Consider the following 21135-nt stretch of genomic DNA (forward strand, 5'->3'; position numbering starts at 1 on the left):
TTCCTGATACAATATTTGTGATTTTGGATCATTTGAAGGAAACACTGTAAATTTGGATTTTGGTTCTGGCATGAGAGTAATCCTCTGTTTTCCAATAGGAATCGTTGCCTCAGACCAATCCATTTTAATCTCGCCACCTAGGTCTTTACAAATAGTTCTACTCAACAACATTCCATAACTTGCTGGAATATCAACAACCAATATTGTGAGCTTTACTCTTTATTGGGATGAACTGCTAAAGCAACTTGAGCGTCTTTAATATGACCAAGTAAAGGAATTTGTTTAGAATCCATTGAGAAGCATTTGCCAAAGGTTTTAGTAAGTGTGAGACCTAATGGTTTGGCCACTGTGGAAGGCATTATATTATCTGAAGCTCCTGAATCAATAATACAGTTATTAAGTTTATAACCATTGATAAATAAGGAGACATAGAAAGGCTCGAGTTTCTAGTCAAGCATATGTGACGGTCCTACAGATTCATTAACTGACACTTTTGATGTAAAAGTATTCATTTGTCCTGTTAACTGAGCTTCAACATTGAATGGTAAAGACTCAAAGTTTGTCAATAATAAATCGGAAGGCTGCAACTGTGAGTTCTCCCTCTGCACATATTTAATCAACTTTTCCAGCTCTTTGGGATTCAATCTGAGGTATTCAGCAGGAGAGATCTGTATTTTTGATGTTTTGCAAAACTCAACAATATCAAAAGGGATATCAGACTCAGGTCGCTTCAATATTTGAACCTCTTGAACCTTTGAACCTGCTTCTGAATTTCGGTTCATAGGTTCCTTACCCTTGGTTGAATTTTCATAGGATGATGGAGTGCTTGTATTTTTAAATTGATGCTAGTTTCTAGTGAAAACAACACAAGAGGGATCTTCAAGGGTTACCAATATATCACCTCCTCTATCTGATTCAGATTCATATTCAAGGAAGTGTATTCCAGAGTCGCCAGGTTGTCCATGAATTTCCTCTATCGAGCTAGGCTCATTTAGAACTTCTCCTGTGCTAAGCATTTGTGCATGTCTCACCATTTCTGGACAAGGGTTACCATCATGGTCATCTATTAAGTGAAAGACGCACATATTTCTCCTAGGAGGCGGTGCTTCAATGGCTAGTCTTTGCTGAGTTGGGGGCAATTGTAAAGCTTTATTCCCTATTCTGGCAGGCTGATTATTAGGCCATCTTGGAATATCTTGATAAGGTTGAGGGTATGATGTATTAGCATTGGGGAGTTGTCTCTTGAGAGTGATCACATCATTAACCAATCTTTGGATTACGGGATCAGAGGAAGGTATGGAAGTTGATGGCTGAGAGTTAGCAGCTTGAACTTCTCTCCTCCATTTGCCTACATTGATCAGATCATCTTCTAATTCTACTGCAGTGGTTTTGGTAGTAGCTAAATCCTAGACTCTCTACCTACGAATAAAGAAACTTATTTCTATAGGCATTGCATTAATGAAGAAACATTTCAAATTATCATCAGAAGATCTTCGATTAATCGGAATCTTATGAACAATCTTGTCAAACCTTGCCACAAAGTCTCTCATGGACTTAGGTATTTCCTTTTTCAGTTGAGCTAATTGGGCTAAAAGAGAATGGTCATCTTCTGCCACTTTAAACCTATCCTCAAACCTAGTTTTCAAGTCCTGCCAATTTGTTATTACACCATTTGGAAAATGATAGAACCAGTCAGCTACTATTCCAGTCAATGTTTGAATGAACAACCTTATTGCTACATCTTCATGCTAGACCGCCAACACGCCACATGCAACATTAAAAGCATTAAAATGCTCATCAACTATAATTTTCCCATCACCATTAAACTTAGGTAAATGTTCTCTAGAACCTTTAGGTAAGGAATTCAAATTTGTTCCGAGGGCAAGTGGTCCTATTGCTGGACCCCAGGGATTATTTGTAGCCATGGGAAGGATAATATTCAGAGGGGTAGGATTAATCACAGAGGGAAAGACAACACCATGTAAAGTCAAAGAATGGCAAATAGAAGATTGGGAAGGAACGGAAGGAGATCTTGGGGGCCTACTTCTTGCCCTTCTTTGAGGTGTAAAGGAAGGGAAGGAGTTTAGATTTTGCAATTCTTCAAAAACTAAATCAACTAACCCTTCTTGCCTTTGGGATCTAGTATATCTTTTGGTCTCCAGTGTGCTCACAACTAGTATTTTGTTGATACTTTAAAATTTGTTTAGGATTAAAAACTAATTAGTTCATAGACTACATCCATAGAGGGTAGAGTAGTTATTTTAAAGAGGCTCTATTTAGATCTCTAGAATCTTGCTCCATTTTTTTTTCACTAGCACCAAGTTGAAAACCCAACTTGAGTACTAAACAAGATATATCATCTTTGAAATAACAAAATTGGTAAGTTCATGCGTAATTGATGTAGTAATATTATAAACTTTATTAATTCTCAATCATGAGTGAGTTATAATTTTCCATAGTGGGCTTCTAAGATTCTCAAATTTAGCTATTTAATTATAAATATGCAGATTAAATAATTCAAATGAGATTATAATACAGTGCTCAAACTTGAATCTTTGCTCAAATATTTAATTTTACTTCTTTCAAATGGTCGCACAAGTAATTTTTATATAGTATCATCTAGTCTTATGAATGATATTGAGCAATCACAACATCATGTGCAAAGATTGATGGGTTATCAAATGTGTAGTTAGCCAAATGTGTGAAAGAATCTTTGAGAATGAATTTGGTGAAGATGGATCAATGAATCTCAATTTATTTCATATGGTAAATTCTTCTAGGTTTATTGTACCTTGTACTTTGTTGACAAAATATTCAAAAAGTTGACAAATTCTTGAAGAATACAATTATTTTTTATAATATTATGCCTACCAATAGGTTAGAAATTTATATATACCTTTCTAGTGATTAAAGTTTCAAAAATAGAACATGATATTGTTTGATCAATGCAGGACACATGTTGCTCAACTAAAATGTGAGATCGACAAGTGTAATGAAATGTAGTTAGATTTGCAACATTTAACTGACTAATGATCAAAAAGTAAATGAAAATATACAAAGATTTAGAAAATAAGTGAAGGAAGAAATTTTAGGGTGATGCAAGATTGCTTGTATAGCCTAGGATACTCTTTGCCACACAAATTAAGTAGTCTATATTAACATTAGATAGTTGAACGAATTAAGTAATCTTTGCATATTTTAAAACACCATCTAGTGAGATTCATTGTTTGGATCTATAAGTCTAATTATTAGCTTGATGGCATACTTATTTTTTAAGCAAATATCTCATTGAGTAAATTTGTGAGCCAATTAAGGCATTCCTATCTATTTTATACTATGTTTTTGGTGCATAAAAGAATTTTAATAGATTTGATATGCGATCCTTATATGCTTTCATTCAAAAGTTCTTTGCCACACATTATGATTTCCACTTGATTATCAACTTTGAGTTGCCATAGATTTGGAGAATCTTTATACCTAATTTCTCAACATTTGACAAGACATAAATTTTACATTTTTCTCAAAGGAAATTATTACATTTATATCAATTTTGCATGCATTCAAAGGAAGTTGTGAAGTTGTAATTGGAATATTATAATCATTTCAGGTCATACATTTTTGTGGGCCAAGGCATACCCAGAGATTATGACATGGTCAGATATGTTCTAGTGTGAACCTGATACAAGCTGGGACGACCAAATGGCCTCGGAGTCGATCCGGCCATCTCAATACCTTCTACAGTCATGGAAGACCTGCCAATTGCATTTGGATGAAAGTTTCTGAAGCTTTTTGCGTTCCATAAGAACACATTTCATTGACACATGCTGTCAAACAGTTCACGTGTATTCTGTATGCTTCCACATTTTGCATACATGCCTAACTGTGCAGTTGAAGCTATAAGATCTGACAAAATCGCTCTAAGTTTTATCGTGTGATGGGTGTGCGTAGCCTCTTACAATGCTTGAGGATGTTGGCAAAGGTTGAGGAATCTAGATTTGCACCTGCAAATCGCATTTTCGCCTCTTCCAATGCTTGAGGATGTTGGCAAAGGTTGAAGAGTCTAGATTTACGCCTGCAAATCGCATTTTCTTGAAATTTTTTAGAAACTTTTCAACAAATCCACTTTGTAGATATCCTGCAATGTCAAGGACACCCATGAGAACACAATTCTTTGAAGATTTCTGTCAAACAATTCGCGTCCCTCGTCAGGGCTTCCACATTTTGCATAGATGTCTACCAGAGCACACTTCTCCTCTGCTCGAATATGCCTAACAGACTCAGCAGTTTGTTATTCTTTCTCCTCTGGAAGGCATGTTATGGATGAGAGCCGGGAGAGCAACAAACTAGTGATTCCGCTGCACGATAACGGGGATGAAAGGCGGTCGAGGGAGAGCACCATCTAACAAAACTCCAATATCCTTTTGCAGTGCAGTAATTTTAAGTCATGCGCGCGTGGGCGGGAAGTAGAATCAGGTTTAAAATTTCAACTTGCGCGCTTCCACCAAACGGCCACCGTTAACGGCGAACGGAGATTGGAAGGGTTATCGCTGGGCCCACCTGAGCACACCTAAGCAGCCAACGCTTTGAGTGTGCCGGTTAAGCCGGCCCAGGTCAAAGTGTTGCGTCCCAAGTCTGGAAAAAATGCTTCGATTGGGGTTTTCACGATGTCGTAGTGGAGTACAACCATCTTGTATACATTTCACTGTTATTTTCACCTTTGTTTAATTAGACAAGAAAAACAAAAAAGCGCTGCGGTGACTTTCATTGCATGATTAATGCGTTGTCTTTCAAAATGCCCATTAGTCGTGCATGTCCACTTTCAGAGTACATGGATATTTTTAAATCATTATCTTCCGCATCTAATCCCTTTGATTGTCTGCCATTTGGTTAGCACTCACATTGACTATATGAATCATTTGCGATGAGAACTTCCAATATCCAACAAAAAATTTCACCATTCTTTGTTCAACTTGGTGAATTATTGTCAATCGAAGGAACATTGCCCCACCGGCCTTTTATCACCACAAACTAAGATTTTTCTCTAAGATGACTGAAAAAACATCATTAATTAATTGTATGAAGTACCTGAAATGGGACCGATCTTACATTGTATGATGGTTGTTGAACGTACAAGGCAGATGATTTCTACTGGGATATTTTTATGTAGAAAAAAACACTTCACTGCTGCAGGAATGTAAAACCTACTGCCTTTGAAAATATTGGAAGGATTGAAATGGACCCTATGCCATTCTAGAATTTGTTAGGTATTTGATTGCATAGTATAGATTTTTGAAATAATCGGCTGAAACTAGTCAAGGTTCTGAATTCTCTCCGTAGGATGATGACATCACTTCGGCCATCTTCTTTCATTGCATAGCCTGTTTGTTTAGTATTTACACTTGAATATGAACCATAAAACATACGACAATCTACAAATTATCTAAAAAAATTCTAAGGAGAAACCCAAACGCTGTGGTTATTGATATGGAGATTGAGAATTTGATCCTAACAGTTACTACTTTTATTGCAGCACATATTTGCATTTCATTTGAAGTGGAGGGTGGAAATGCCCTTGCAAAGGGATTTAAACGATCAGAGAAGCAATTTCGTGCACAAATTGGCACCATTGGGAAAAGATAGCATGTGAATTGGATAAGGCTTTGTCATGCCCACACCTTGAACATGACAAAAGATCAACTTTTTTCTGCGGCGGTTGGATTCATGACTAGACATGACAGCACTTAAGACCGAAGTCACAATAAAATAATTATGATGATGTTATTCCTTGACTAGAATGGATGCACTTGCCACCAAACTTGCATTAAGATAATTATGATGATGTTACTCCTTGACTAGAATGGATACGTGCCTTAAAGTAACTAGGAGATTAGCCCTTCTGATCAGAAGTTTGGTATGACCACAAGATAATAATATGCAAGGACTTTCAAATCAAGTTTAAAGGAGGGTTGGAATCGATAATACTTGTAATTAAGAAAAAAAAGCTTATGTATATTATTTGTAAAGGAGTAAAGGTTTCTTCCCATGACAAGATCTAGAGTGCAAGGTAACATCATTATAAATTAACTTGTTAATAATTTACCACTTATTAATAACCTAAGAATTTTTTATACATTTTTTCATAGAATTATTTAATATTTTTAAATTATAAAGAATCTAAAAATTGCTCATTTTCTTAATAAATCAGCTTATGCAAATTATAATGAAGCTGATTAGTGATATTTAACCCTTCAACACAAAAACTTTACTTAAATTTTCATAACAAAAAAATTCTAAGAACTTCTTCCTTCCTTTGTTTATAATTTATTTGTCTCTAACTCATATTCATAAACAAAACCAGAAAGAAATATTTTATAAATTCACATACTCAATAAAAACATTGAACAAAATTGAAACGAGAAACTTGCATATATTTCTTAACATTCATTTATACTGTAATCCAGCATGAAAATGAGGCTCCTCCAAATTAGGAAACATGCAATTAAGTTCCTCCTATAGATATCTACCATAAACCTTTCCCTTTAAACCAGCTACTATTTTCCGGGTACCAAACCACTTGATATAGTATGATGTTTACAGCAGCTATCGATGTCCTCTACCTGATCTAGTAGGACCTGTAAAAACCTCGGAATTTGTGGTACGGGAGCCTCCATCGTGCCTTCCAATATCTTCACCACTTCACTCATGCTCGGCCTCTCAGTCTCATCATCTTGAATGCATAGCACAGCCACGACAGCGGCTCTTCTCACCTCTTCAATATTTGCCTCACTCGCTATCCTTGCATCCACAATGCCTATAAAGTTTCCCTTTCGAATCTGATATGAAGCCCAGGAAGGAAAGTAGATTCTACTTTCCTCAGCCTTGAAATTCAGATTTCTTCGGCCGGATATAATTTCCAATAACGTCATGCCAAAACTAAATACATCCGCCTTGGGAGTAATAGGAAGGCCGGAGATCCACTCCGGAGCCAAGTACCCACGAGTTCCTCTTGTGGTCGTCAATACGCGGCTGAATTCTCTACCTACGAGCTTCGCTAGCCCAAAATCTCCCACCTTTGGGCTGAAGTCAGCATCCAGGAGAATGTTTTCGGGCTTAATATCGCAGTGAATGATGCGATCCCTGCATTCCTCATGCAGATAAAGTAATCCTCGTGCAGTTCCCAGTGCAATCCCAAACCGGGTCTTCCAGTCTAACACCTTCTCTGCGTCTTCCGACTTAGAGAAGAGGAAAGAGTTTAAAGAGCCGTTGGACATGTAGGCATATACCAGTAACCTTTGTGAATGCTCTACGCAGAATCCCCACAACCTAACCAAATTCATATGCTGTATTCTGCCAGTGGTAATTATTTCGGCACGGAATTGTTTTTCTGCTTGCGTGGAACCCTCCAATCTTTTAACAGCAACAGGCGTGTTGTCTGCTAGAGTTCCTTTGAACACAGAGCCGAAAGCTCCGCTACCCAACTTATGCTTGAAATTCTCCGTTGCAATTCGCAACTCCTTGTAAGTGAACTTTTTGAGCGACATTGGCACCTGCTCTTCAACGTTTTTCTTCCTCAATTTTCGACGTTTCCACAGAATAAATGCGGCCGACAGGAGAGCCGAAATAGCAAAAAGGGATGCCGCGGCAGAAAGTAAAATTGTGAGTGTAGGCGATTTGTTGTTTTGCTTTGATGTCACCTGTGGCAACTCAGAAGCAGCCAGTCTAACGAAGACGGATTGGCCCTCGGACGAAACGCGCATTCCAAATAAATCTCCAAACCACAATCTACAGACTTGTGGATCAGAAACAGCAAAGGCAAAGGCTGTGCAGGAGCAATTCTTGCGACAAGCAGTCAGGCAGCCTTGCTGTGTTCCCAATTTGTTGTACAAGACAGCTTCTTTCCCGGACAAGTATTGGTTCTTGGCTTCAAAGAAGCCGTCGGTTGTACCCTCTGCGACAGAGCAATGCAGGGGTCTTCGCCGAGCACACCCGTTTGACCACCAACCTTGAGAGCCGTTCTTGGGTGTGAAGCCCTGGACACAACTACACACATCATTAGCACTGCACAGTCCATACGCCCCGCAGATTTCATAGTCGCTGCACTGACCTCGGTATGTCGACCACCTCAGACTCCAGCTGCCATCATCCATCCAGAAGTACAGTTCAACTTCGCCGTTCTCATTTAACAGGAACCGCCCCGTGAGGGTATGATCTATCGGGTTTATGCTAAAATTAATGTATATTCTTGAAGGAGAAACCCTCACACATGACGATTGAACTTTTTTCTGACCTTCCAATTCGGGAACCTTAGTAAAAGCATTCTGTCCAACACATTCCCCACTGGACCAATATTGAACGGTGTTGTTAAACAACATCATGGTGGCCGTCTTTCCTGGAGACTTGTCCATTTCTAAAGAGAATAGCCCAACTGCAGGATCCACAGAACTCTTCCAGGAAGTTAGCTTCATGCCTTTCCATAACTTCATGCCAGGCAACCATGTATTTCCTGGATGCCCGAAACTCTCCCAAACAATCCGAGTTTTATCCTGGACGCTCAGCATAATGAAATTACCAGAGTCCGTTATCACAGCTCGTGATCCTTTCTGGCTAGCATCAGTCGACCAAACTGAACGGCCTTTTTTATCAAACAATCTGAGATGACCGTCTCTCGAAAATTTCAGAACGCCGGGCATGTTTCTGACAGGATTTTCTCTGTTAGCAACCCAAACTATGGCCTTCTGAGAGACTGGGGCATACCAAATGCCAATATACCAATTATTTGTTCCTTTTGGCCTGAAAAATCCCAGTGCAAAAGTCCCATTTTGTGAAATTAAGGTCTGATTTCCAGTGAGCGAAGCTCCCAGTAGAAGCGTATCTCCTTCATCCACTTCTATTGAAGTGCAATAATGCGCTGCAATAATCATAGTAATTGCTAGGAACAAATACTTCGTCGCCATTTCAGTAACCATAGCGTTCGTATTTTTCTTAACAATTGCTTCCCAGTTGTGCGTAAATGGTCCATAAACAGTTTCTGGTAGTGCCGTAAATGAACGACAGGGCCCACGTAGTGCCGTAAATGAATTTAGAAATTTTACTTCTTTCCTATTCACGCGTTCTTTCGACCTAATTTGTCATCTAAATCAAGTCTTTAAATGTGTGCGAGTGAATTCAAACGAGGCGGCGGGCCACGTGCACTTCTAGTTTGTATTTTTCTTAACAATTGCTTCGAAGGAGCGCGTAGATGGTCCATAAAGAATTTCCATTTAGAAATTTGACTTTCTTTCTCCATTCACGCGTTCGTTCAATCTGATTATTCATGACTCCATGTAAATTAAGTCTTTTGTACGATGGAATTCAAACGAAGGGGCGGCCCACGTGCAGTTACAGTTACAGTGTGTAGATTTCTTAGAATAAATATTTTTTAATAATTAATAATCATGGTTAAAGATGTTTTCTATATGTTGCATAGACATTTTCTTAAGTACACATTACAAAAGACTTAATTTACATGGAGTCATCATTTTTAATTAAAAAGAACATATGAATGAAAAAGAAAGTAATAATGACTCCTTTACAATATAGGATGCATCTTTGACTCCATGTAAACAGTCAAAGATGCATATAAGATTTATAGATTTATTTTTAATTAGTAATGATGACTTCATGTAAATTAAGTTTTTTGTATATATGTATTTAGGGAAACGTTTATGCAACATATAAGAAGCATCTTTGACCATGATTATTAAGTACCTAAAAAAGGCATCATATTCTAAATTTTAATTAATTAATAATCACAGTCAAAAGTGCATCCTATATGATGTATGTACTGGCAATGTCTATGTGGTCTTGTCAGGGTCTAAAATGCGCCCTACACAAACGTTGCCCCCATGGATGGGGGCTTCCTAAAAAAAAGAGTTGGAGTTGATCAAATTTTTTAGGAATATTTTAAAGCTATTGGTTCTATGAATTTTATATTGGAGTTCAACTTAAAAATTTAAGCTCCAAAATTTAGGGAAGCTTAGTGCTCTCATGAATAGAGTACCTTTGTCTTTATACTCTTTGCAATGATGAAAATGTATAAAAGGAATTTATTTTCCCTCCAAAATATCATATAAAAAGCTTTTTAAAATATCAGTAAAAAATAAAAAAATAAAATGATTTAAAAATTATATAATAATGAAAATTAGAAAGAGGTTAAATGTTATGTTGAATAAGAAAACTATATAGGTAATTTTGTTAGGAGAATCACTTGCCCTTCACACCCTCCTTATGCCCACACACTCCTTATATATACATTTGGAGTTCCAACTCAGTTTTCCTATAAAGATCTGCTATACAAAGAATTTTCTATAATAGGTTCAGGTGGGTTTGGATTAATTTATAAGGGTAAATTGAGAAAGGGGAGAAGTAATTTCACATGGAGGTCAAAAACTATTAGCAACACCCATCATTTGAATCTCATTACGCTAAGTTTAAAAAATTTAAAAAAAAAGGAGAACTTTCTAAAAACTCAGCTTAATTATGAAGAATTCACAATCCAACTCTTTAAAATAAATTATGCTTATCACAACTACATGATCTTAAACTCTAATTTAATAGTATTTTATGTTATATGACTGCATTATGAGTATTGCTATCCTAGTTTCTATAGAACTACTCATCCTAGACTAGATCATGCAAGCACTTATTTCTTATGAAATATTAAAATTCATGAAAATAATCTTATTCAAAGAATTAAAAAATTAAAATATAAAAAATAAGAATTAAATTTAAAATAAGTTTCTAAAATTAATTTTTAAAATAAAGGTTATTAAAAAAATTATATATTTAAAATTAAATTAATATTTTTTAATAAAAAACATATTAAAAATATATAATTAAAATTCTGAAAAAAATATTAAGAAAACATATTCATATAGTATACCAAATTTTGTATATATATACAAAAAGAGGCTTCATAAGGACTAGGGAAGAACCAAGGGCTAACAATTATAGGAAAAACCAGGGAATATTGCACCAAACTTGATGCAAATGTGTATGCCCGAACAAGACCGTTCATCAGTACCCTAAAGAAGTAGAGCATTCTAGAGATAAACATAGTCGCTGAAGAAAATACCAACATAGAACCATGCCTAAAGCTCATGAAGAAACCAAATAGAAAGCTTCGAGAGGCATAAATTCATGCTTGTTAGCACACCATTGATCTAACTAGCTAAAAAGTCATCCAAAAAGAGAAGGGTGCAGTAGAGAAATAGGCAAGCAACAAGGGAAATATAACCAAAAGATAAAAATTGTAGGTAGAAAAGAGTGAATCTTAGAGCGAAGCTCCCTGATATTCCTCATCATTACTATCATCATCCTTTCCAACTTCATTCCAGCCATCCACATAAGCCCGCACTCGAGAGAGGGGTTAAGTTAGATTGCTAAAATTAGAAGAGTCGGTGTTAACTTTGCTAATGAACTCACTGCAAACAAATGAAATCTTTGATTTGTTCAGGTCCAAGTTGATGGGCTTTGGAGGAGAATGCTTCAACAACACTTTCAAGGTTGAATAAATAGTAGAGATTTGGAAAATACTTCTTCATCATTAGATATCGCATTTTTGAGGGATAAAGAACAATCCTTCTGGAGGCCACCAGATAATTCTTGGAAAATGCACTTATAAATTGCGGAGGTCTGGACCAGCTTGACTGAGAAAATATCACTCACCATGTAGGAGCCCAAAATAGGAATGAACTTAGCTACAGCGAGTTGCAGACTCTCATGATAGATAACATATTTGTTAATAGATTTCTCATGAATCAAGAAATGTAGGTCATGAATTTCCCATATGTTAATGTAATTGGGAAGAAAGTGAAACCCCACATCATAGACTAATATGTTAATGTTATCCATACTCATAAAATCTTCTCCCAAAATCAGTTTTATAAATTCCTCGCATAATTCACAGCTGAAAAGAAACATAGCGTTTAGATTCCATGGGTTGAACTTAACCATGAACTTACTCCTGGGATGGGGTGCTTGATATGTTGGGTTAAGGTGCTTCAACTTTAGGAGTCTCAAAGAAATTAATTAATTAATTTATTGGTCTTGTGGGCTGATTTTATTTATTTAATGGAATATATTATGTTTCCAAAGTGCAAAGCTTAATTGCAGGGCCCTATGACATGTTGGGTACAACAAGCTTTGAGGAGGAAGCAAAATTGTGACACTTGGCAGAAGGAAGGAACTTTGAGAAGAAATTTTCTTTGGAGCTCTTCAAATCTCCGCTCTTGCGACCAGTGGCTATGTAGTTTTGTTTCCTTTTTTCTCGTGTACCATTTTGGAAAGATTTTCAGCAGGACCAAAGCTTCCACTCGGATAGGCTTGGAGTAAAATGGAAAGTTTTGAATTAGAAAAAGGCTTGTTTATCTCATCTTAGATGATTTATGCTTATGGAATAAATAATATTTGTATTAAATATTATTTATGCAAGAGTTATGCTAAAGGAAGTTTTTATCTACATTTGTAGATACATTGAATGTGGACACTTTTGGGAGACTTGCATTTTTGCATTGTAAGCTCTATAAATGCAAGAATTGCTAGAGGAGTTGAAATAGAGAGGAGTTCATTTTACAGGGGTTATGCTGCCAAATTTTCTCTAGGATGTAAATATCCATGTAAAGGCCTTGAGCATTCATATTATATCGTAAGTGTTTTTTGTTGTTGAATAATACAATGACTCTCTGGTTTTGGAGTGTGGGATTTTTTACCTGAAAGGGTTTTCCCCATGGTAAATATGTGTTCTATTCTTCTGTCTATTTCTTCTATTTTATGGTTTTGTGTTGTTGAATCTAAATGTATGCATGTTGTTGAAACTGCTCTTTGATCTGGCAAGATCTTAAATTGCAATCACTTTCCTTTAAGGGTTAATGTGGAAAATAACCCATGCTTGATTTTGATTTATGACATAGTACTATGCATTTTTAATTAATGCTAGATGCACATACTGATCTAAGATGTCTTTTTTGGGATGCCCATTTTCCCTTCATTTGGTATTAGAGCCATGTTCTAGGATTCGCAGATTGCTCGCATTTGCATTTTGTGAGTTGCATGTACTTGCATGGACTCGCATGTTGCTTGCATGTTAATAAATGTAAAGATCCTTGGTGTTTTAGGTTCTTGGTATTCATTCTGTGGAGTTTTCTTAGCCTGACAAGCTTGAGGGAATTTGAAGAAATTAAACGACTATTGCTCCTTTGGTGAGTGGAAGTTTTGCAGTTGTTTCAGTTTCAATGATAGCATGCATTTTGAAGGATGGTTAAGACGGAGAAAATCGAGTTGGTCACATTGAAATGATGTTGATCTGAAGCTCCTGTTTGATGATAGAATAATTCTTGATGCGTGGGGTGTTCTTTTTATGCTTTGTGGTTGCATGCAACAAAGTTTTCATATTGGGTGTCTGTGAATGGCTCCATGGTAATATGGAGAAGCTTGGGTTATTTCAACTATGGAGTGATGTGCTTATTTTGGGTGCTTTCTTTTCCCAGTTTTGGAAGGTGTTGCTTTTGTTACCTTGAATGCATGGAGGCTGTGGAGTTGATCATTTGAGGATCTGGAAGTTTCTATAATAACCTATCTCCCTCGAATGCATGTACTAATCGTGGTTATGAAGTTGGCCTACAAATGGGCTTGGAGTTCTTGAGATTCTTTTTCCTTATGGATGGTTCTACTTGCATGGCTCAGATTCAGGTTCCTTGGATCTGAGGGGTTTATAGATTTTCCTTAAAAATCTATGGTGATGCTCATCTATGATAGTCCATTATTTTGGGTTAAGTTATTTGGTGCTTTTCAGATTTTTGAGTCTTCTAGATGTTAAGTGGGTATGGATGTGCATGGGTGTTCTCAAACACAGTGGTTTTGCAGGTTTTAGACATTCAAGAAAAAAACTTGTGGTTTTGTGGAGCTGTAGAGGAGCTATTTTCTAGACCTTGTTTCCTTTGGGGTGTTATTGGATGAAATAGTCGCAGTTTTGCATGCATGCTTTGTGCATGCTAAGAGGAGGTGAGATGCTTTCTCTACATCAAGATGTTGGTTTGTGATTAGTCACTCGACATTTCTATGGTGATTCTTGGTGGATTCCTAGACCATGGTGCTCGATGTGGACATGATTGACAAATCGAATTTGTGCTTGATTTGGTTCTTGAGTCATATTGTCTACATGATTGTTATCTTTGAGATCTCAGTTTGTGTGTCACTGATGTGATAGTGGGTTTTCCTGTTGTAATGATTGGATATACGGGTTATGCATTTATGTGGGCTGATCAACTATTTAGTTGTAGTGGGATAACTCAGATGTCGACTGTCTATATCCACGAGGTTTGATTAAGTGTTTATGTAAACTTGCTAGCTAGCCTTGTCTGTGGTCACTTGTGCATTGTTGTGTTTTCTCCAGGACGAGGGGATGGATGATAAGTGAGTACTTGGATAGTCGGTTATGGGATCTTGTAGCATGGTTTATTTCCTTGTTTTAGAGATCTTGGTTTCATTTGGTGTGATATTTTACACTTGTATGTGTGTGGACCTGGATGATTTTTCAAATTTGGGAGATGGTGTGTCATGTGCTTGGAGAGCTCGATATCACGTTTTAGTGGGATTTTTAGCAGTGATTGTGTATTCATCACTTGGTGATGAATGATCTTCTTTAGTGATGCAGATATTTTGGAGGGACTCTTAGATCTTGTTGCTAAATAAGGGTTCTTTTCATCTGTTGCATGTACACTATTTGAGGATATGTAACATCTTGGAGCCATGGAGGGCTCTTAGAGTCTTTGGTGTGAGGTGTTGGTGGTTCTTGTCAGGCGATGTTGTTTTAGAGTAAGTTGGTGTTATGTCATGGTATACTCTTGATTGTGCATTTAGAGTTTGGTAGGATATATTGCTTTTGAGACCATGGTATGTTCACATGGAGCATGTGATCACCTAGGAGGGGATGGTTAGATTATGATATCATGATGGGTTCCTGATTCAACTAATTGGAGCTTTAACAGTGGTTGGGTAAGTTCTCTTTATATCAGGTGCATTGGTCATATGCTTGAGAATTTCATAGGAGTGTAGAAAAGTATTTGGAGTTTGGCATAGATTGATCTTTTGTTGGTACTCATGGATACATAGAGACTTAGGTGAGTCTGTAGTTCTCTTGAGATGAGGGACATGTGCTGAGATGGTTACTCTTGCTGAAATTTCAGCTAGAAGTCCGAGGAGCCTACACCTTGGTTGGACATGAGTTCAATAGAGACCTATGAGGATATTTCTCTTGGATGAGTCATGATGACTCAGATATCTTGGAGGAGCATTCTCATTCCCCAATCTTAGTCTTCTCAGCAGTTTATAACTTTAGAGGTATTGCCCATTGTTTCTCTAAAGTGGCTTATGCTTTTATTTCATATTCACGGATCTTGAGCTACAATTAGATAGTTCTGGAGGATTCATTGTGAGAGATGGATAGCATGGTTATCTCCTTGGAATGTCTTGTATTTAATATTGATCATAGGGGATGGTAGTGGGATGATTACCTAAAATGGGAAATGGAGTAGCTTGATATTCTTTGAGAGGCTTATATCCAAGTCGATTCATGATTCATATGTTATGTTTGATCTCTTGAGGTTGAACAAATTTGGACGTTGTTATGGATTTTCTCATGGGGACGTAAAGGAGATCTCACTGGGCATAGCTAACACTTAGAGGTGTATGTAGAAGGACATGCTACATGTTTATGGTTTGCAATTCTCTCTTTAGTTTTAGTGATCTTCCAAGAGGTTCAGATTCACTTGGCATTAGATGTGAGGTTTTGTATGGGGTTCCCATGATCACTACTATGTGGTCATATGCTATCACTTGGGTGATGACATGGAGGTTCCTGTATTTCTTTCTTCTATTAAATGTAGAGAATCTAGGAGAACAATGGAGACTTGTTGAGAGAGATGTTTCTTGCAATATTTTTGTTTACAAGATGTACATATCTTTGTGGGTGGTCCTTGGTACTACATGGTTACACTCTCTATGTGTTGTGATTGGTAGACTCGGTATGCCTTTGATCAGGTTTTATAATTGACATTACCCATGGAGTGGGAGTTCTTGGATATGTTTGGTCTTCATTGGCTGGTTTTGCACATGGAGGTTGAGGTTGTAGTTTCTTGGGGTTGGTCATATTAGTGGCATGAGTTACCGGTGGTGTAAACCTTCGAGGTATGGGTGATTGGATAGATTAACACTTGTCATGGGTGCTATTTTTAGTTGCGTGGGTTTATTAGTTAGATGGGACAAGTTAGTTTAATTGTTGTTTTGGCTGATGTTTTATCTTATATTATGGAAAATTACCTCACAGTTGTGTTCTAGTTATGAGATTTGAAGTTGATATTGTTGATGCTTCTATATAGCTCACGAGCACAGCAGAGTGGTGGCAGTATCAGGTAGCTTTTGGTATTACTGGGATCTTATGATCGTGTTCTTTGGTTTGGTGCATTTTCACCTTGGCTTGTTCCTTTTCTTTCATAGGTGGCATGTTCGAGGATGGCAGGGATTGTTGCCTAAGATGGTGAACATCTTGGATATTGTTGCATATGTGTTGATGGAGCATGAAATCATGTTTTGGATCTATGTGGTTTCATGGATGGAAATGATGATTTGATTTCATCAGGAGGCTCTTAGCAGAGTAAATATTCTGATGAGATGACTCATGTAAGATCTTCATCAAGTGGGAGATTGTTGGGATTAAGTTGCCTTAACCTTAGGATTCCTAAAGAAATTATTTAATTAATTTAATGGTCTTGTGGGCTGATTTTATTTATTTAATGGAATATATTATGTTTCCAAAGTACAATTCTTAATTGCGGGGCCCGATGACATGTTGTGTACAATGAGCTTTGAGGAGGAGGCAAAATTGTGACACTCTGCAGAAGGAAGGAACTTTGAGAAGAAATTTTCTTTGGAGCTCTTCAAATCTTCGTTCTTGGAACAAGTGGTTGCGTAGTTTTGTTTCCTTTTCTTGTGTGCATTTTTGGAAAGATTTTCAGCGGGACCAAATCTTCCACTCAGATAGGCTTGGAGTAAAATGGAAAGTTTTGAATTAGCAAAAGGCTTGTTTATCTCATCTTCGATGATTTATTTTATGGAATAAATAATATTTGTATTAAATATTATTCATGCAAGAGTTGTGCAAAAGGAAGTTTCTATTTACATTCACAAATACATTGAATGTGGATGCTTTTGGAGAATTGTGTTTTTGCATTGTAAGCTCTGTAAATGTAAGAATTGCTAGAGTTGAAAGAGAGAGGAGTTCATTTTACAGGGGTTATGCTATCGGATTTTCTCCAAGATGGAGAAGGATGTAAATCTCCATGTAAAGGCCTAGAGCCTAAATATTGTATTGTAACTATTTTTTGTTGTTGAATAATATAGTGACTCTCTGGTTTTGGAGTGTGGATTTTTTCTACCTAAAAGGGTTTTTCCCATAGTAAATTTGTGTTCTATTCTTCTATCTTTTTCTTTTTTTTTGTGGTTCCATGTTATTGAATCTAAATGTATGCATGCTACTAAAAATTCTCTTCGATCTAGCAAGATCTTAAATTTCTATCACTTTCATCTAAGGGTTAATGCGGGAAATAACTTGTGCCCAATTCTACTTTATGGCATACTAGTGTGCAGTTTTAATTAATGCTGGAAGTGCATACTGATCTAAGATGTTTGTTTTGGGATGCCCATTTTCCTTTCATGATAGAGCTGAGAAGGGACACAAATGTGTCAAATGTGAATTTCTCGAGAGCACATTTCAATGAGTGTTTAGGTTTGTCAACTAATATTTTCATATTCAAACTATGAACCTGTAGAAAATCTAAATGTCAAAATTCTTTGAAATAGATTCCGTCATCTATTGATTTATTGGTAAGAGAATCTACTTGAACATTTGCCTCTCTCTAGTAATGCACAATTACAAATGATTTTTTTTTTCTAAATTCTAAAAATTAATGAGGATTTTTTTTTATTTATTTAATTCTAAAACTTAATTTTTTAGAAATGTAAATGTAAATATGTATTTTAAGAGATTATTCATGAAAGAAGAAAAAAAATTAACAAAATTGTAAAAACAAATGAAGGAGAATGAAGTAAATAAAAATGATACTAAATTTAGTTATTATAGTTAGAGTATAGTGATACCATCTAAGATATGATGCAACATGAATGTTGGATAGACATTTTCATTATTATAAAGGTGAATACAAAATATTTTATACTCTTTGATCGAGAAAAATTCCATTAACTAGCAATTAGACCCATTGGTTTAATAGCCATAAAGGTTTTCTTTATTATAAGAAAAAAATTGTTAGATAGATACGTTTTACAATTAAAAATTTAAGTATATAGACACAAGAAAAATAATTTTTATTGTAAAGTATAAGAAAATTAGAACTAGAAAGCATATATTAAAATTAAAAGTGTATCTTGAATAAAATTTATTAGAATTAAATTATACCATGTGTAAAAAATTTAATTTGGCATCATTATAATCTTAACATGAATAAACCTTAGGGGATATGTTGGATTTGAAATACATTTCTTGATAAAATTTGAAAGTTTTCATCTTGAAAGGGCAAGTGGCTCAATATTGAAAAATCTCACTAGCCATTATAAGGTTCTAAGATTTGATGTTAGCCCATAAATTATTCTCATTAATGCATCCATAATTCTTTTAAAAATATATAATCTTTACTATAAATTAATAAAATAATAAATAAAATTTATGTGTGTGTGTGTATGTGAAATGACTCAAATAACTCTTGTATGTGAATGAACACTAATTTGTCTTAAATATTTGGAAAATAAATGAAATTCATTAAATACCTAAAATGATTTAAATGGCTCATTCTATCTGTAAGTGAAAAAAAAAATAGTTTTAATTCATCATCATAGTATAACTCATCACTAAACTATGTCAACAGTAATACATAATTCATCTGATCATACAATAATCTATTCAAATAGATTAAATAAAATGTTTATCTTGATAATAAAAAATGTATACAACTTCACAAATATATAACCCTTAATATATAATGAGTTAAAGAGTCAAACCCATCAATATATATGTTTTAGAAATGGTTGTAAAAGGCATTATATATTCAAAACTGAAATGTTATAAAGTGGATACTACTAGGATTATGGTCCATTTCAACACAAATATTGAATGTAGCATTTGGAAACAAAATGAAAAATACCATAATCCTTTAATCTGTTAATTTTATCTAATAAGTTCACATGGTGTAATGATGGAAATGTGGCTCTATCAAAAGAAAAAATATGTTCCTTTGATTGTCAATTTCATTAGATACTCCAATTAGATTAATTAGTTAAAAGTATTAAAATGAAAGGAATTGATAAAAATATATAAAAGCAAAACAATAAAAAAATCTTTGGACTACAAAAATACAAAATAAAAAGTATAGAGAATCTTTGATAAAAAATTGAGTGTCTTGGACAAGGATAGTGTAGCATCATAAATTATGCACCTTTTAATTAGGGTTCCCAATTTTACACTCTGCTAGCACTCATTTAATATCTCTCATTCCTCTATGCATTATAGGACCTTTACTAATTTAAATTAATATTTTAATTAATATTATGGGTCCTCTCTTAGTTAAATCTCACTAAAATCCTATTTTGTCCCTTAATCATAGGTGTGCCCTTTAATTATTTTATCTCCTCATTTCTCACCTATCTAGGCCCTATTTTAATGTGTGGCCTTGCGTATTTTACCTAAACCTCAAAACTCAATTTACATTTAATCCTAGCCTCTATTCATCATTTTGAACCTTGAAATATAGATTAAAAAGGAAGAGGAGGGAAAGAAAGAGAATGACTAGCCATTACATGATCATTTTGAGCCATTTTCATTGACCTAGAAATCTAACAAGTCAAAAATTATCAAGAATTCCTTTTGAATGATAAAATATCATGGGACACTAGCACATGCTAGTGTCCAAATAATTTGTGCTAAAAAAAGATTGGTTATAAGAAAAACACTAGGATAGCACAAAAGTGACACAAAAGGGTAGCTACTAAAAAGAGCTTCTGAGCACCTTGACTATTCATAACAATGAGTTGTTTACAAACTCATAATGATCTCTTTATATTGAAATTGTAATTATAAGCATTATGGATGCCTCAAGAATAAGATTAAATCATTATGCCTTAAAGGCCTTATATGATTATATATTTTTTAAATAACAATAGGATATTTAAAAGGAAAATAAGAGTTGTTCAATACGTTATGGTTAACCATTATTATTTAAGTTTGAGCTATAAGATATTACTCCTTCAAGATATGAAATCCATCAAAGTTGTAATATGTTGTTGTTACTAGTTAATGAAAGCAAGTAGTTGTACATAATCAAAGATTCAATCATGAAAATGAACCCATATTAAAAAACCTTCTTCTCTTTTTGAAATAATCTAATTAAGTAAAGAGTCCAAACTAAATTTATAAGTTAAAATCTTGTTTTGAAACCATATTGAGAACAAGGTAAAAATAAAAAATTTAGGTCAAGTTGTTTTGTTAAAACAATAAGTCTTCTACCTTTGTAAGTTTAAATGATAATTACCAAGTCATGAGCTCATGAGGGATGATATTATTTGTATGTTCTATGACTAGATAAGATCTATGCTAACTTGTAATATAAGACTTGCTTAAACACTCATGTATTATCTTAAAGACATGTGAACATGAGGTAGTAGTGCAAAATACATAAAATGTAAAAACATGTTACAAGAGTTGATTGTCAATACTATGAATACAATGATTAGGTCAGTTACAAGCTAAAGGAAGCATTTCAATTGAGTCTAAACCTACATAAAAATTAGACATTGAATAGTCTTGAGTTAATTAAGTTGTAACTGTAGGTTGACTACAATAATCCAAGAAAAGTAGAGGTGTGTGAACATTCCACTATAGTTCTTTAGAACTATCATTATTTTGAAACTTTAGCCAAAGTAAGGCAATATTGTCTACTTGAATCTAGTTAGTTCACAGTGTTGAAGAATGCATAGTCTAGTCAAGATGGTCATACATAGTTACAAGTATATCTATAGTTGTATGGTTGATTG

General features: G+C 35.2%; 1 protein-coding gene across 1 annotated transcript; it reads right to left on the reverse strand.

Moving 5' to 3' along the window:
• Positions 1–358: 358 nt before the first annotated feature.
• On the reverse strand, positions 359–8954 carry LOC131057567 (G-type lectin S-receptor-like serine/threonine-protein kinase At2g19130). The gene is made up of 6 exons (XM_059212812.1): positions 6643–8954; positions 3677–3752; positions 1469–1649; positions 1032–1348; positions 474–668; positions 359–376 (listed from the first exon to the last, which is right to left on the reverse strand). The coding sequence occupies exons 1-6, from the start codon at positions 8952–8954 to the stop codon at positions 359–361; spliced, it is 3099 nt and encodes a 1032-aa protein (XP_059068795.1).
• Positions 8955–21135: the final 12181 nt, after the last annotated feature.

Source organism: Cryptomeria japonica, chromosome 10 (genome assembly GCF_030272615.1).
Source record: "Cryptomeria japonica chromosome 10, Sugi_1.0, whole genome shotgun sequence".
Classification (NCBI taxonomy): domain Eukaryota; kingdom Viridiplantae; phylum Streptophyta; class Pinopsida; order Cupressales; family Cupressaceae; genus Cryptomeria; species Cryptomeria japonica.

Bases quoted from the DNA above. Each gene is read 5' to 3' on its own strand.
- LOC131057567 (XM_059212812.1), bottom strand. From the start codon at position 8,954: ATGGCGACGAAGTATTTGTTCCTAGCAATTACTATGATTATTGCAGCG. The intron at 1,650-3,676 runs GTTCACACTAGA...ACAAATTGGCAG, and splicing joins GTCGTCCCAGCTTGTATCAG to GACTTGAAAACTAGGTTTGA. The intron at 1,349-1,468 runs GTTTCTTCATTA...TGATCAATGTAG, and splicing joins TTCTGATGATAATTTGAAAT to GCAAATGGAGGAGAGAAGTT.